Here is a 17,310-nt window from a genome sequence, read left to right as displayed (position 1 = left end):
TTTCTCCTGTTTTAAGAAAAACCTGCTCTTTAAAAAAAGTTTTACACTTAAAAAAACTTAGAATCATCTTAAGACAGCAAATGCATACCTCTGTTAGGTAAAAGTTCTAGGGCATCTCAGTACCTGTAAAGTTCACCCCATGTAATCTTTGTGGCAATCAGAAAGCCTCCTTGAGCCCTCTATAAGGCATCCCTGGTTTTGAGCACTTAGTATAAACGTTGGTCAACTCAAAGGTGAGGAAACTGGAACTTAGAGAAGTTGGGAAACTTGGCCAGGTTACCCTGCTGTTGTCAGAGCAGGAATCCTAGCTCAGTTCTTTTCTCTGAAGTCCATGTGCTTAGCAATTGTGCTCTGAGAATTGAGAATGAGAAAAAGAAGCAAAAGGCTGATGATCACATATACCTTTCATAGCCCTCTTTCTTTGCGTTCCACTGAACTGTCCGAAACCCTTCACTGAGCAACCCAACTGTTCAGCGTGAGCCAGAAGACGTAACCAAAAGCCTGTAAGTTCTTTTGTGCAGTTGCAAAATTTATATTAATCACAAATCCTAATTCTCTATTCCTGTTTTCTATTGCTGTTGTGATGAATTACTGCAAGTGTAGTGGCTTAAAACCACACAAATTTATGATCTTACGGTTCTGTGGATCAGAAGTCTATGCAGATCTCACTGGGTAAGATCAAGGTGTCAGCAAGATGCATTCATTTTCTGGAGGCTTTTGGGGAGGTTCCTTTTTTTTTTTTTTTTTTTGCACTTTGGTTTCTAGCTTCTAGAGGGCACCCAACTTCCTTGGCTCATGATCCCTTCCTCCATATTTGAAGCCGGCAATGTGGGACCCAGTCTTTCTCTACTACATCTGACCTTCCCTTCTGATTCCCTCTTCTACTACAAAGGACCCTTGTGATTCCATTGACCCCACCCAGATAATCCAGGTTAATCTTCCTATTTTCAGGTCAGCTGATGAGCAACTTAAATTTCATCTGTGACCTTAATTCCCTATTCCCATGTAACCTAACATATTTACAGGTGTTCCAAGGATTGGGGTGTAGACATCTTTTGGGGGGCTATCATCTACCACAGCCCTTGACTTACTAATTGTAGTTTATTGTGGGTGAATTAATCTTAAATCTTTATAGAATAGCTAAGGCTATAGTAAATACATGTTAAAAATTTAAGAACAATAACACCAGCAATAGAGAAGAAAATGGAGTGAAAAGCCCCTCCATGTTAACGTGTGTGTTAACATAAAACTACCTGTTAACAGGTAACTTTACTGTGTTGTTCCTAAGTTTTTAATAGTAGCTGTGTTTTTAAATTTTATGAACCAAACTTCAATGCATTATGAGAGCTTGATAATGAACCAGATCTTAGTAAAACAGTAGTTTAACATTTGGATATACTAGTTATACTATGCTCATCTCAGATCCCTCTTAACACTGGTCAGGCTACAACTTACTAATGACTACAAAGAGCTATATACACAATCAGGTTTATTTCTGTCTCTTAAAGCAAATTGCAAATAAAATTGGTTACTGCTTTTAAAAAGGTGCCAAACACCCTAATTCTTTGATTTCTGTTTCACAAAGAATTGTAGCAATATGTAGAGCAAGAAAGTAGTGAGTTGAAAACAGATCAGTAGCTAGAAGTCCTTTGAAAACTTGAGTTCACCATGTCAAGTTTCATCTTATAGATAGATGCAGAGCAGAGTCATTGAGGGAAATAGCCTAAGCACTCAAAGGGCAGTGAATCCAATATAACTCTAAATATCCCCCAAATGCTTTTTCTATGAAATAATTTAGTGTGTGCATGTCCATGTGTGTATGTATATGTATATGTTAGCCCAAGCTGTCTTTTAAAACTCCTTATTTTAAGGTAATTTTGTTCTCAAAGTAATGATTTTTTTCAGGAACTTATTCTTTATAAGGAGACCGAAAAGGTAAATATTACCGCACCTTATTTTTAAAAATGTTCCGTTTACATTCAACACTTTGAGAAACCTCATACATTTATAGTAAAATTATCTTAAAGGTCTTTCTGTAGCAATCATTTTTATTTCGTACTGGAAAAGCATTTCACATAGGAAATCGTCAACACCATCATCACCAGGATAGCAAAAATAGGAAGCAGGAATAGTGTTAATTTGTTACATGAACTTTGCAGGATTTTAAGGTGAAAAGTATGTTTTCAAGTCATTTTGATGTATAGGAGAAAAGGCAGCAGTTTTCAGTTCTTAAATATTGTCTGCCTATTCTGCAAGCACAATTTTCTGCATTTGGAATTCAATGATGAGCAAAATGGGAAAGTTCCAATTTTGTGGAGATTACAGGTAGAAGACAAGTTATAACATCTGAATGTAAAATTGCAACTGTGAAAAGCTTTAAGACAGCAATTCTCAAACTTTTGGTTTCAAGACCCCTTACACTTAAAAATTGAGAATGCCAAAGCTTTTGTTCATATGGCTTATATCATTATTTAGCATACTAGAAAATCAAATGATAAACGTTAAAAATATGTTGATAATCTCATCTGTTAATATAACATTTATATAAAAGTTAACTTCCAAACTAATTTAGTAAGAAGAGTGTCACTGTCTTGATTTTTGCATATTTTCAATTTCTGACTTAGGGCTGGATTCTCTTACCTGCCCTGCATTCAGTGTTTTGTAGTATGTCACTTTATTTGAAATATATGAAGAAAATCTGGCTATATGTGCATTTGTTTTTGGGAAAGGCAGGACTCCGGATTCCTTTGAAAAGATCCCAGGGGTTCTTGGACCACACTTTGGGAAGTGCTATTTTAAAGAAAAGGCACACTTATTATGAGAAAACACATGGCCAAATATGATGGGAGTGTGGTTCAGGCAGTTTCTTCTTTTGTAAGCTTTCATAAAACAGCCTTCTTGGTTTATACATAAAGTGTGTTTTCTGAAAGGTTAGATTTGATTACCAGCTGCCAAAAGGAACTTCTTTAGAGCATTTATCCTATGATCTAAGTATCTCCAAAGTTAAATGCAATAGTATGGATCAATACCAGTTTAGGTCACGGTTTTTCAGCAAAATTTGATGGAGTTGTCTTGAGTGGTTTCCGTTAAAAAACAAACCTTTGAATCAGTGTGTAAACATTCTGCAATTCTACCTCATATTCTACCCTCACACTTCCTAGTATTAATATGAACTGTATGGAAACATTTATGCCCTGTCAAATGGTGTTGATTGACATTCTTAACTGTGGTCCTGGGTCCTTTTAGGAATGTCTGTAGCCTTTTGATTGGAATGGAGTGGCTAAAATAAGACAAAAATCTGTAGTATTTTTTGAATGATAAATTACTACCTAGTTACTTTGTATAGACTGGAATCTGCACAGAAGTTATATGTGTATTCATCAGCTCTTATTTTTTGTGAATTCTTTTCTCTAATTACTTGATGATTAATTACATATTTTTCCTTTTGAACATTACATGCTGCTTATTACTAAGATTTTTTTCTCCAGATGACCTATTCTACAAGTTAGTTCACCGAGTCAGTCATATGTTGCTGGTTGCCAAGTGGCAAAATTGACACAGATATCAAACTCAGAAAATGTCAGGTAACAACAGCACTAACTGCTTTCCAACCTGCAGTGGTGGACTGGGAGTGGGAAGTGAAAGTTCTGTTCACAATTATATCAGTAACTGTTTTCGGAAAAATAATACTTTTTCAAGTTATGCTATCAACAGTACTAAATTCTTAGGACAGTAATTTTCAATGGCATTGTTTAGAACCTATTTTATGCCCAATTTTGGGATCTGTAGACTTGAAAGTAGTTAAACACAAATTAAGGTTAATTTTTTAATTTGATCAGTTAACATGAGTACATGGTTTTAAAAAGTCAAATAGGTCTACAGGGTTCATAAGCAAAAAGCAACAGGCCTCTGCACTATTCTCTCCAGAAGCAACCATTTTTAATTCTTTTATATATTTAGGATATTTGCCTTCATGTTTGTGATATGCTATTTTTTAAGTTGCACGGATTGTAGTATCTATTGATGTCTTACTGTAAAAGATAAGGATTTAGCTCTTACCAGCCTGTTCTCTCCTCTCACCTTCTCTTTCTACATTCATGCAACAATTTTTGGTTTAAATCTATGTTCAAGTTTTACATCGTTGAATCATATAAATACTTGTAGCTAAGCCATGTAATACAATATGGTTACATTGCTTTGTATAATTTTTATTTTTCCTTTGATTAATAACTTGATTTTTTTCTTATTTGTACCTATCCCTAATTCATTACCAACTGAATTTTAAACATTTTAAAGTTCAGTTTACACATTGATTTTCAAAATTGTGTTTACACATTGATTTTAAAATTTAAGCATTAGGGATAGGTAAAAAGTGAATAAGCAAAGTGAATAAGCACATTCTGTGAATAAGCACTGAATGAACTAATGGAGTTAAAACATGAATCAAGATATATACAGATAAATTAGATGTAGGTAAAACAGTCAGAACCTTCAGTGACATTTTGCAATCTTATCAAAAAGATATGTTAGCATTTAGACTATTTCAGGTAATAGTAAACAGTTGATTCCCCTTGAGCAATGTATCAAAGAAATAACTATCAAAATAACTGCATTTATGTATAGTGTGTACTAAAATCTCTAGTGTTAAGCAACCTCATTTTGTTCATCTCCATCATAAACATTGTATCCTTCTAATTTAATTAGTTCAATTTTTTTTGGATCCTGAAAAAATACATCTTTAATTTTGCCAACAAAATTGGTTTTAAAAATCTCTTGAGTAACGATATTTACCTTTCTACCATATTCAAAGCCCCCTAGATAAAAAATGCCATCATAGTTTAGAGCAACAAAGTGTTTATGTGGATCAATATCCTCGGAAAGAATTAGACTGTTATTTACGTAGGCCTTGATAAGAGTCTGATTTTGAATTACAACTACATGGTGCCATTTATTACAACAGAATGTGCCATTGTTATAGCTCATAGGCACAGAGATTCTTTCTCCTAAGTTAACTGCTATTTTCAAGGTCTGATTATGGAGACCAATTGCCAGAAAATCATTTTCTTCATTTTGAGCTGTTCCCATCCATACAATTAGACCTTCTGTTTTAGTGGTACTGAAATTTAAGGATATAGTAGTGAACTGGAGGTTTCTCATTCTATAATTTGGATCAATGTATTTAATGTAAGAATTACCCATAAATTTTGCAGTTGAAAATGAAGTTTTGTTTTCACAATACCTTCCCACCCAACCCAAAGTACACAGGCAACTGTAAGAAAATGATTGGTCAGGTATACATAAAGATTGGTGGAGGCAAAGATTATTCAAACAGTACACAGACTGGTTACATGTATTTCCAGCCCAATCTGGCAAACATCTGCAAGAAAAAGTTGTGCCATTTACTGTACATTCACCTCCATTTCTGCATGTGTTGTACCCACAGGCTGTCCCATCACAGTCACCTACATTTGAACCACCTTTTGCTCCGAATTCAGTTAATTGTAATTCTTGATTATTTATGATAACTTGTCGGATACAGCCTTGAAAACCTACTGGTTCATTTTCTATTGCCATGGGATTTACAAGATTTAAAGAAGATACTCCTCCAATATAGAAGTCTGTATTTGTGTCCAGAGAACTCATTTTAGTGGAGGCTTTTTCTGTTACATTTATCCCATCTAGATCCAGGTAGCCTTCTGCACCAACTCTTCCTGCTTTTATTATATGCCAAGTACTTCCGTTTATAGTTACTTTTTGGAGAGTTTCAAGAATGGTAGTTCTGTCACCAAGGTTGTAGCGAAGTTGAACGGAACTATTTACTAAAGAGATACATAAAAAATCACCTGCAAGAAAGCAAACAGTAAGTTTGATTAGCAACAGTAAAAGTTTCCATTGAAAACTTTTGCTCTTTCTGGCCAAGTTGGATAAGTTTTAGTTATGGGGAAAAAAGTAACAGATCTTGAGCACAATTGTGTTAGTTTTATTTCCACTCAGAGCAAAATGCATATATCCTGTATTCTTTCATTTTGTTCAGCAGTTGGCTACATAAAATTTCTCTAGTTGTGGACAGTTCTCATTGAATGAATGTATTGTAGTAGTAAGTTAAAGTGAGGTTTTTCTTCAAATGAAAGCCTGATCCTTATGATACCGTTTAATGGCATTCACTATTGTCAGGCTAGGTACCTATAAATTCTCTGCACATTCCTGGCTCCTTTCCTCTCTCTCCAATCTTACCTGGAATGTTCTCTTTCCCCATCCTTACACTCTCTTTACTCCAACAACACTGACCTTGTTAAGGATTTCATTTGCCTGTTTTCTAGGAACACTCCGCCGGCCCCATTCCACCTCAACTAGATAACTCCTACCCGTCCTTCAGGTTTCAGATCAAGTGTCACTTCCTCAGAGAAGTTTTCCTTGATTTCCCAGAGTTGGTCAGGCATTTTTTTCTGTCAGTGCCTTAATATCACTAGGTTTCCCTCCATTACAGTATATCTCATTTTATAATTATATAGTTGTGTGAAGAAATTGGAACAAATACCATCCAGCATCTGAAGTTGCAATGAGGCATTCAGAAGAAAAGTAAAGGCAATTCTACAAGCTTGGAAAAAGAATGTTCTTCACGGTAAGATTGCTTCAAGAGGATAGCAAAATGACTTATTAATAATGAACCATGCAGAAGTCTCCACGAAACATTTTCTTCTCCCTCTGAAATTTCCCAACCTTTCTCTTTTCTCATCCAGGGATATTTGGCATTATGCTACACTACTTCTTCCTCCCTCCAGAGTGCCGTATTTCCACACCTCCCTCCTGCAAATGGTGTTCTTTCCTTCCATTCTCCATTGTGGTCTATACCAAGCCATTCTAGAGTGGTTGGAATGCTTGGCAGCTTTATAGTTCTTCACCTATCAAACTACGGTTCTCTTGCTTTATTTTCCTCATAGGGAATTTTTAGTGAGTATACTGGGTCGTTACATATGTGATTATTTGGTTAACAGCTGCTTTATCCACTAGGTTGTAAGCTTTATGAGAACAGGGTCTGTGTTTGGTTTGGTCCAACAGTTTATTCCCAGCACCCAAAACGGTATCTGGCACATAAATAGATGCTAAATAATTATTAAATAAAGAAATACGTTTATAGGGTTGTGGGTTGAGATGACTCAGAATATTTCTCAAATAGTTTTACCTTGAAAGCAAAACTTTTTTCCTATAATGACATGAAAATAGTTTTAAAAAATTCATAACAAAGAAACTCAGTATATTTGCATAATTTCTAACATGTACAGTATTTTTAACTATAAGGAAAGAGAAGTAACATTATAAACTTTCAGATTAGGAAAGAAAAAATAGACATTGGGTTATACCACAAAAAACTAGAACAAGTAAACATAATTGATAATTAAGTTTAAAAAATTTATAGCAACCTAAATATACTTTGTGGTCTGCAAGTGAACACAAACTAGTTATCTTTTGCAAGATGATGGAGGAAGCTTTTCTTGCTCCTTGTGTTGTAGAGTGTTCTGTAGTAAACAATTTTATAGTGAAGAGCTACATTAGGATAAAAAATATGTAAGAAATGATTCGGAAAGCTGACGCTGTGATCTATACTATCACTGGTCATGTTGCCAACCAGAAGAAAGAGCAAGGATAGCTTCTGTGAAGAAAGGGTTATTTTAACTCAGCTAGTATGTTCTTACGAAAAATTGACAAAAAGTTTTCCTTCTGTGGCTATGGAAGCTAAAAGCTGTATTAGCTTAAAAAATCATAGGCTTTTAAATTTCATTGCATTAGGATATGATGCTCTAGTTATGGGTCATAAGTACACATTGGCATTATTATTATTTTGAGACGGAGTCCTGCTCTGTCCCCCAAGCTGGAGTGCAATGGTGCAATCTCGGCTCACTGCAACCTCCACCTTCCGGGCTGCCTCAGTCTCCCGAGTAGCTGGGACTGCAGGCACTGGCCATCACAGCCGGCTAATTTTTGTATTTTGGGTAGAGACGAGGTTTTACCATTTGGCCAAGCTGGTCTTGACCTCCTGACTTCAGGTGATCCGCCCACCTCAGCCTCCCAAAGTGGTGGGATTACAGGCATAAGCCACTGCACCCGGCCTCGGATTCGCATTAGAGTAAGAAAATGTCATGAACAGTCCTTACAAGAAACAGAGCTCAAATAGGATAAAGATCATAAATGAATTCACTTTGGCTATTTAATGCCCACTCAACCATGGCTGAGGCTCCTCCCACCTTTGTTCTGCTATTGTTTCTACTTCGTCTGCTATCCTACCGTGCTTTATTATAGACAAAAGAAACCTTGTAGGACCTAATATTTGTGAAGAGACTACAGAATCAGCTTATCAGGGGAATTGTATATACGTTCTTTTCTCTAGAAAAGCAATGGTAATTTAAACTTATTTATATATTTTTTAATATAGTTTAATTTGAATATGTTTTAACTTCACATTGCAATGACTAGGCCTTTTTATACACATTGGGAGGATTATAACTATATCAGATGAATTCAGTCTTTGATTAATTTGTGCTTAACAAAATATTGATAATTTTTATATGTCAAAAATCTTAAAGGTGTTAAATTTTTAGCAGAAATAGATGAAAAGGGACCAGAGTTTTATTTCCTTAAAATATCTTTCAAAAATCAGATCTAAGATCATCTAGTATAATTTTCAAGTTATCATTTTGTTTTAAATTTTACACTACTTGAGAGTACTCAAATTATTAACCCCTAAAGAGATACAGAAACCATGTTAATTTAGAATTTGGTTTTCAATATGTGAAAACCACATTGGCTGCTTTTATTTAAATTTTTGGATTTTAACTTTGTGTATTAAGTGTTTGGTTAATTTTTACTAATAGGTCCTCTTAGCAGAGGATCAACTATGATGACTGGTTAATGTTTACATCAGGCACAGCTCTTAGAGAAGGTACAAAGTACAGGACTGTCAGCTGCATTTTCTGCAACCTTAAATGAGACTTCAAATAAACTTGTTATATCATTTGATTACTAAAAAATAAGTTTGTGCCTTTCATCTGATAATTGTTTTTGGTTAATCTAGGTTTAAGCATGTAGAACTTAGGCTGAGGCAGAAGAATGGCGTGAACCCGGGAGGCGGAGCTTGCAGTGAGCCGAGATCCCGCCACTGCACTCCAGCCTGGGCGACAGAGCGAAACTCCGTCTCAAAAAAAAAAAAAAAAAAATTTTTTTTCATGATTTTCTTGTATAAGTGTCAAATGCAGCATCAATCGTGTGAAACTAATGAATCTCTAAGTAGTGTCTGATGGCATAAAAAAGGAAACTCTTGATTGTCTTGAACTACATGCATTGAATAACATGTAAGAAGATGTGCTCTTGCCCTCCTATGTGTATTAGTGTGTATGAGCTTTATATTTCATTTACATAAACACAAATATGTATCTGTTGTACTGATTATAAAACTATAGTACAATATTCCCAGCCAGTCACGATCCTGAATATACCTTGATTTTCTGCCCTCTTACATAGGTCCCACTTACATTAATTTTGAATTGTATTAGCAATATAACTGAAGCTGATTGTCTTTTAATGTCTCTTGATTTATAAATAGAAAATTTATCTTTGTGTGCGGTTCTCCTATTTGACATTTTCACAGGGAGATTTAATCATGAATTTAAAACCAAATATCTCAGGAGAACAAATTTCTTCTGAGCTGTATTTTATAGCTCAATTGTACTTTTTCTCTTTGAAATTATTTTGAGGGTATCTCAGAAGTGCATTGGGATGGAAACACTTTGGTCGAATTCCCTGATATTCTTATCATTTAGAAGCAAGTCAAGACCCTTCTATAAGAACTACTTAGATTATGATCATTAGAGCACCATTTTTGTTAATGATGTGAAACAAAATAAGCAAATGTAATTATTTCTCAATATCAAAATTGTTTCTCATTTTGTGAGAAACAAGATCAAAGAAAAATGTAAGATTTTAAAAATACGTAGCAATAGAGATGTAACTATATGTGCAAATGTCTTTGTCAGAATTTTGGAGAAATGAATGAAAATGGAAATCAAGGGTAAAGTAGTAAAACCTAAAAAATTAAATTTTAAAACACTAATTGGATACTTTATTTCATATTTTATGATAAATATGTACCTTTTAAAATCCTAAAATGTTTTTATAAGCATTTCAGAACACAAATCCTGGGTTTACTATTGGGATGACAGAACAACTTAAAGAGAATTTTTGGAGCTATAAGTGTGGTTGAATCTACAGGAAATATATCAGCCATGCCTTCCTTTTAAAAAATCTTTTATATGCATATTTTGTCTCCTTTGACATAGTACTATCGTGCATGGCTTTAATGTCTTTTTTGATGGTATTGTTTTAAAGTTGAGCATATACTACATTTAGATTTTGCAAACTTTAATTCCAACAAATCTGTTGCTATTTTATTAGAATATCTAGGGCTTCTAAATTCATAAGCATACACTTGCAGTGACAATAGAACATAAAAGCATCAGATGTTTACATATTTAAATACTAGGTGACACAAATTAAACACTATCATACATTACTTAATAGACTATTAGGAATTCATTCTGCAAAGAAACAGCCTGCTAATCTTACCTGATTGGGCTTTTAAGTGTTGTGCAGCATAAAATAGGATACCATCTGCAGCGAGAGGCTGAAACTGCAATTGAATATGTGTCTCTTTTCGAACATGAAAGGAAGCAAAAGACATCCAGGATAACTCATTGCTTCTGAAAGATGGATCACTTATGGATAAAGCTGGGGGAAGGAGAGAAAGAGAACTCTGAGAGTTATCTGCTGGATTAAAAAACATTGCTCATAAATACAATAAACTGCTTATGTAATTTTGTAATTTAAGGATTTATCGCCCAAGAGTTGCTTGTAGGTGAGTACATCGAACCTTGGTAACTTTGTGAGTCTATTTTAATTCCACTAACTTTAGGCTTTTGTAACGAAGTCACTTACTGAAAAGCCTTCTCTGCGTTTTTGGCTGATACTATGTGACACAAATCTTCTGCTCTAGATTGCATTATATAGAGGGATCAGATGCATAGCTGAAATTCTTGGAAATGTCTTACATTTATAATGCTTTCAGAAAGATAGTTCAAATGTTGGAAGATAGAGGACAACACTTTATAAGTTATTCTTCAGCCTCTATATTTCTGATTTAAATATAGAGTATAATCAAGTCAGGATATATTTTAAGGCATAATATATTGATTTTTTTTTTTGCTTCTGTGTATAACTGACCCAATGGGATTTATGAGAGGGAGATGGAAGGTTCTGCACATTTGGCCAGTTTTTATCCCTATAGAATCTATATTCCTTCTTCTTTTCTTACAATGTTACAGTGCTTCTTAGAGTGTGCCCTGGTTCATGACATAGCTTAGCCATTAATCTAGTTATTTAGTTTTCTCCCTGCTCTGTGGACCAGGCATATGCTAACAGCTCCTTTTACTTTAGGTTGAATAATTGGTAGGTGTTTATCCAAGAGGTGTTGGCATTTGCTGATTTTTTTTTAAAAAACTGTACTCATTCATTTCGACTTATTGCTATTCAGAAGGGTAGAGGTTAGAATCACCTGATCGTGTTGCCAAGAATGCAAAGTGCTATACCTCATTCCTAGAGGGCCTGATTTGTTAAAGCCAGGATGGAGGCCAGGCGTGGTGGCTCACTCCTGTAATCCTAGTACTTTGGGAGGCTGAGGCTGGAGGATCGCTTGAGCTCAGGAGTTTGAGACCAGCCTGAGCAACATGGCCAAACACCATCTCTTAAAAAAAATATATATATATATATATATATATGTATATATACACATATATATATATATATACACACACACACACACATATATGTTAGCTGGGCATGGTGGCGAATGCCTGTGGTCCTAGCTACTGGGGGGAGGCTGAAGTGGAAGGATCACTTGAGCTTGGGAGGTGGAGGTGGGGGTGGAGGTTGCAGTAAGCTGAGATGGCACCACTGCACTCCAGCTTGGGCGACGGAGTGAGACCCTGTCTTAAAAAAAAAAAAAATGCTGGGATGGGATTCAGAAAGCATCCCTATTTTTAATAAACCCTCCTGGTGTTTCTGACATAGTGGTTCCTTGGACCACATTTTCATAAAATCTGGTTAAAATTTTAAGAACACAAGGGTGATTTAAAATGTGAGTGTCCTTTTGAAACTGTTTTGTAAATATTGCTAAATTAATACGTTTATTATAAGACAAACAATATAAAAGTGTATAACATTTTTTAAGTGAAATTTCATTGTTTCTCCTCTCTTAATCCCAAGAATTACTGTTAAGTTTATTGTACATGTAGCCAGACTTTAAAAAAATACACATACAATTAACATGCATATATCTAATACTTGATTTATTTTAAATAAAACCACATTTTATATAAACTATGCATAAGTATTGCTTTTTTCCATCTATCTTTGTGAAACTGATATGAGCATATTTTGCCTATCACTTCTTTTAAATACATGGAAGGTATTTTTAAAAATACACTTTATTTTTTCAGAGCCATTTTAGGTTCACGGCAAAACTGAGTGGAAAGTATTAGGGTTCCCATATACCCCTTGCCTCAACACATGTGCAGCCTTCTCCACTGTCAGTATTGCCCACTAGTGTACACTTGTTACATGGATGAATCTATATGGACATATCAGTATCACATAAGTTCATCATTTACATAGGATTCACTCTTCATGTACATTCTATGGATATTGACAAATGCATTGTGAAATTTATTTACCATTACAGTATCATACATAAAATCATACCTCATTTTATTGCCTTAAAAATCCTCTTTGCTTGCCTATTTAACCCTCCCTCCACCCTGACAACCACTGATCTTTTTTTACTGACTTCATAGTTTTGCCTTTTCCAGAATATCATGTAGTTGGAATCATATAGTTTGAACACAAGTTTTCAGCTCCTTTGGACAAATACCAAGGAACACAATTGCTTGATCATATGGTAAGAGTATTTTTAGTTTTGTAAGAAACTGCCCAATTGTCTTCCAAAATGGTTGTACAATTTTGCATTACCAGTAATGAATGAGAGTTCCTATTGTTCCATATCCTTGATGGCTTTAGGTGATAAGTGTTTGGGTTTTAGCTATTCCAAAAAGTATGTAGTGTTATCCAATTATTATAATTGGTAATTTCCTAATGACATATGATGTTGAGCATCTTCATATGCTCATTTGCCATCTGAGCATCTTCTTTGGTGAGGTTTATGTTTAGATATTTTGCCCATTTTAAAAATTGAGTTAATTTTTGCGTTGAATTTTAAGAATTCTTTGTTTACTTTGGATAACAGTTCTCTATCAGATATATATTTTGCAAATATTTTCTGCCAGTCTGCGGCTTGTATTCTCACTCTTTTTCATGTATCTTTGACAGATTAGTTTTTTAATTTTAATGAAATCTACTTTATCAATTTTTTTCTTTCATGGATTCTGCCTTTGGTTGGCATCTGGAAACTCATCATTAAACTCAAAGTCATCTAGATTTTCTCTTATATTTTTTTTCTAGGAGTTTTATAGTTTTTTATTTTACATTTAGGCCTTGAATCCATTTTGAGTTAAATTTTGTGAAAGGTGTCATGTCTGTGTCTAGATTCTTTTTTTTTTCTTTTTGCATGTGGATGTCCATTTCTTCTAGCATCATTTGTCGAAAAGATTATCCTTTCCCCATTTTATTCTTCTTCCTCTTTTGTCAAAGATCAGTTGACTGTATTTTGTGGCATAATATTTTATAAAATGGATATAGGATGATTTCCTTAGCAGTTCCCTCATTGAAGGGTAACTAGGCTATTTTCAGTTGTATTCCATTTCTCCTGGTTTCCCACCCTATCTCTCTAGCTTCATGTGCCCCGTCTTATAAATTTTATAATTCCTCAGGGCTTTCCATAGCCCATCTCTCTTCTTTTTTTTCCATTAGTGACCTCTCATCTAATTCCATGACTTTAAGAAATACCTATACATATGATAACTCCTTGAAAATTTACATCTATCTAAACCTCTTCTCTTAGCTTCGTTTTATGTAGTCATCTCTCTTATTGATTATTTGTTTTGGCTATCTCAGTTATATTGAACTTAACATGTTTGAAGTTGTACTGCTGAAAGATACTCTTCCCTTAGCCTTCCTCAGATCAGCAAATGGTCCCACCACTCATTCAAAGCCCTATGTAGAAACTTGGTAATCAATTTGATTGTGCTGTTTCCAAAATTTCCTTTACTTTTCCCAATATAATGCATTAATAGATTATAGCTGCATGATATATTTCATATTTGCCCCATCTTTCCATTACCACTGCCACCATCGAAGTTGACGCCACTATCAACTCTTGATTAGACCATTGCAATGTACTCCTCATTGATCTTTTATTTTTGTTTTAATCTCTTCACATACATTTTATATATCTGCCAGAGAAACCTTTTGAAAACATCAATTCATTGCCCTCTTTAAACCCTTCAGGGATTTTACTTAGAATAAAATGCAAATTCCTTACCATAGCCTCTGGAGCTTTGCATGATTTGGCCTCCTGTTAAATTCCCAACATTCCCACCATTGTGCATTTGGTTCACTGCATAACCCCAAGGGGAAGTCATCACATTGTAATTTATGTGAATAGTGTTCCCTGGAGATGTTCAATGAACAATCTACATGGAAATATGCTACTGTCTGTACACTTTTCCTCCTTTAAACTTCAGATGCACTGGCTTTTACTACTGGATTTTTCATAGTTTGATTATCTTAGATTAATTATACCACAATTTACTTAACCACTGCCATGTTGCCATGTTTTGAGTTGCTTGAAATTATTTTGTTATCGTCTGGGCACGGTGGCTCACGCCTGTAATCTCAGCACTTTGGGAGGGCAAGGCGGGCGGATCACGAGGTCAAGAGATCAAGACCAACCTGGCCAACATGATGAAACCCCGTCTCTACTAAAAATACAAAAAATTAGCTGGGCATGGTGGCACGCACCTGTAGCCCCAGCTATTCAGGAGGCTGAGGCAGGAGGATTGCTTGAACTTAGGAGGCAGAGGGTGCAGTGAGTTGAGATTGCACCACTGCACTCTAGCCTGGTGACACAGCAAGACTCCATTTAAAAAAATTATTTTGTTATTACTAATACTGATAAAATAAACATACTTGATTATATCTCCTTGTAAACATGAGAAAGTTTCTCATGTGCAAACGTGAGAAATGGAATCGCAGTGTGATGATCTGTGTTCATTTTTAGAGTTAATAGACGCCACCAAACTACCCTCTAAAGTGTCCACAACCAGCAGAGGATGACAGAATATCCTTATATGTATCCTCAAGCACACTTGAGATTATTAAAGTTTTAAGTTTTTAGCAGTCATAATGATTCCATTTTATTTTAATTTGCATTTTGCTGATTAAAAGTGAAGTTGAGTTTCTCGTGTGAATATTGGCCATTTGTGTTTTTCTGTGACTTTTTTGTTTATGTCTGTTGTATGTTTTTAAATTTGATTTGCAGTTTTCAAAATGTCTTCTGGGTCCTAATCCTTTCTTATATCTGTTGCCAAGTATATCCTCATATTTGTCATTTTTCTTTCGACTTTACTTATGGTATGATATTCAAAATTTTTAATTTTGTATTTACCAATATTCTTGGTCTTTTACAATTTACTTGTTTTCTCTTATTTAAAAACATTACTCAACACATAGTTATGTATAATCTTCTATATTTTTCCCTCAGAGATTGTAGTTTTGCATTCTATATTTTTTACCATAAATTTGTATGTTTTTAAATTTATAGGCCTTTAACTTATGTGGCTCGTAGTATTGTGAATAGTTTGAGCTAGAAATCAAGCTTTATGTTATAAGCAGATAGCTAATATTTTTCAAAAATTAATAGTTTGTCCTCTTTGTTTATATTTGATATACACTTTTAACATCTTACAAGTAATCTTTTCCCTCTCCCTCTTGAGGAAGAGTTTGTAGGAAATACTGAACAGAATGAAGAATGCATATAAAAAACACCTATAAGGCTGGGTTTTGTGGTAGTACCTATTTGGCTTTGCTGCTTTCCTTTGGCTGGATTTAACATCTGGGAGGGGGGTCTCAAGAATGGAAGAGGTCAGTCAACAACAGCATGATGAGAGGGTTCCCTGTTACACGGTGGGGAGGAGCTCGAATTGTATTTCAAGAGGAAGCTTTTGCTGAAACTATTGGTGATACTGGGTCAGTGCAGGAGTTGAGAATTATCTGTGCACATGTGAGCGTATCATAAAACAGCTGACTTCCTAACTCTTGCTTTTCCAAAGAAGTGACACATACTGAAATTATATGTAAATGTCACTGAACTAAAAATCAAAAGAAATGAATTTTATTAATAGCTTGACATTGTATGTTTTGAGAAGACACTCAATACATATTTTTTATATAACGAGAAAGGCTTCAGTTCTAATAGCTTATTATTTGATTAAGTGTTCAGTAACAAAGTATTGAGGAGGATTGCATTTTCTAATAATAATACACATTCAAAATATTGGTGCAAGATGTCATTTCAAAAAGAGGTACGCTTTTACTTAGCAGCTTCAAGGATAAACTAGAACAGGAAAAATGACTATGCTTGGTATGACTCAAATGTTTATTTTATAGATTAAAATAAAGTCAAGAGAAAAATTGAGGTGGACATACCAGTGATTAGTCACTGAGATATGCCCAATTATTTCTTGTATGTCTATCAACTCCTAAAAATGATCACTTTGTGGTGAAAATATTCCACATGTATTTTGAAACCATACATTAATGTTTCCTGATTAGCTATCTATCTTCCAGATTTAGTGACCATTGGCAACCCTCCCTATTTCACCACAGGCAAAGGTTTGTGCCAACACGTTCACTAGGTTCACGGAAGTTGAATTAAAGTATTTTGGCTACGGGACATAACGTAAAACAAACAAAAATTATTTGTGCTGTCATCCTTGTGGGTGGAAATAGTAAACTAAATAAACATGTTGGTAAACTAAATATATGATATATGTTTAAATAGTGAATATATGTTAATACATCTTAGAAAAACAGGGAAAGGAGAAAGGCATGTGTGCATGTGGGGGCAGGAAAGGCATTATGAGGAAGGTGGTATTTGAATAAACACCTCAAGGAGGTAAAGAATTGAGCCAAGTGGGTCTTTGAGGAGAGAGGGAATAATGAACCCTGGGGTGATAGGGTTCCTACCATGATTAAAGAACAGGAAGGAGGGCATTGTGACTGGACGAGTGTTAAGGAAGGGGGGAGTTT

The 17,310-nt window shown here is 34.8% G+C and overlaps 1 protein-coding gene across 2 annotated transcripts in view; it reads right to left on the bottom strand.

The window, feature by feature from the left end:
* Nucleotides 1-3,969: 3,969 nt before the first annotated feature.
* Nucleotides 3,970-17,310, bottom strand: part of EYS (eyes shut homolog) — a 2,056,951-nt gene continuing 2,043,610 nt past the window's right edge. For both annotated transcript variants that reach the window (XM_032154320.2, XM_032154329.2), the window contains 2 exons: nt 10,618-10,779; nt 3,970-5,843 (listed from right to left, as the gene is read on the bottom strand). In XM_032154320.2, the coding sequence (XP_032010211.1) occupies nt 4,645-5,843; nt 10,618-10,779 (1,361 nt within the window). In that variant the 3' untranslated portion in view covers nt 3,970-4,644. The remainder of the gene's footprint in view (nt 5,844-10,617; nt 10,780-17,310) is intronic.

This window comes from Hylobates moloch, unplaced genomic scaffold (assembly GCF_009828535.3).
Source record: "Hylobates moloch isolate HMO894 unplaced genomic scaffold, HMol_V3 SCAFFOLD_2, whole genome shotgun sequence".
In the NCBI taxonomy this organism is placed as follows: domain Eukaryota; kingdom Metazoa; phylum Chordata; class Mammalia; order Primates; family Hylobatidae; genus Hylobates; species Hylobates moloch.
This window is presented reverse-complemented; position numbering and strand designations above follow the sequence as displayed.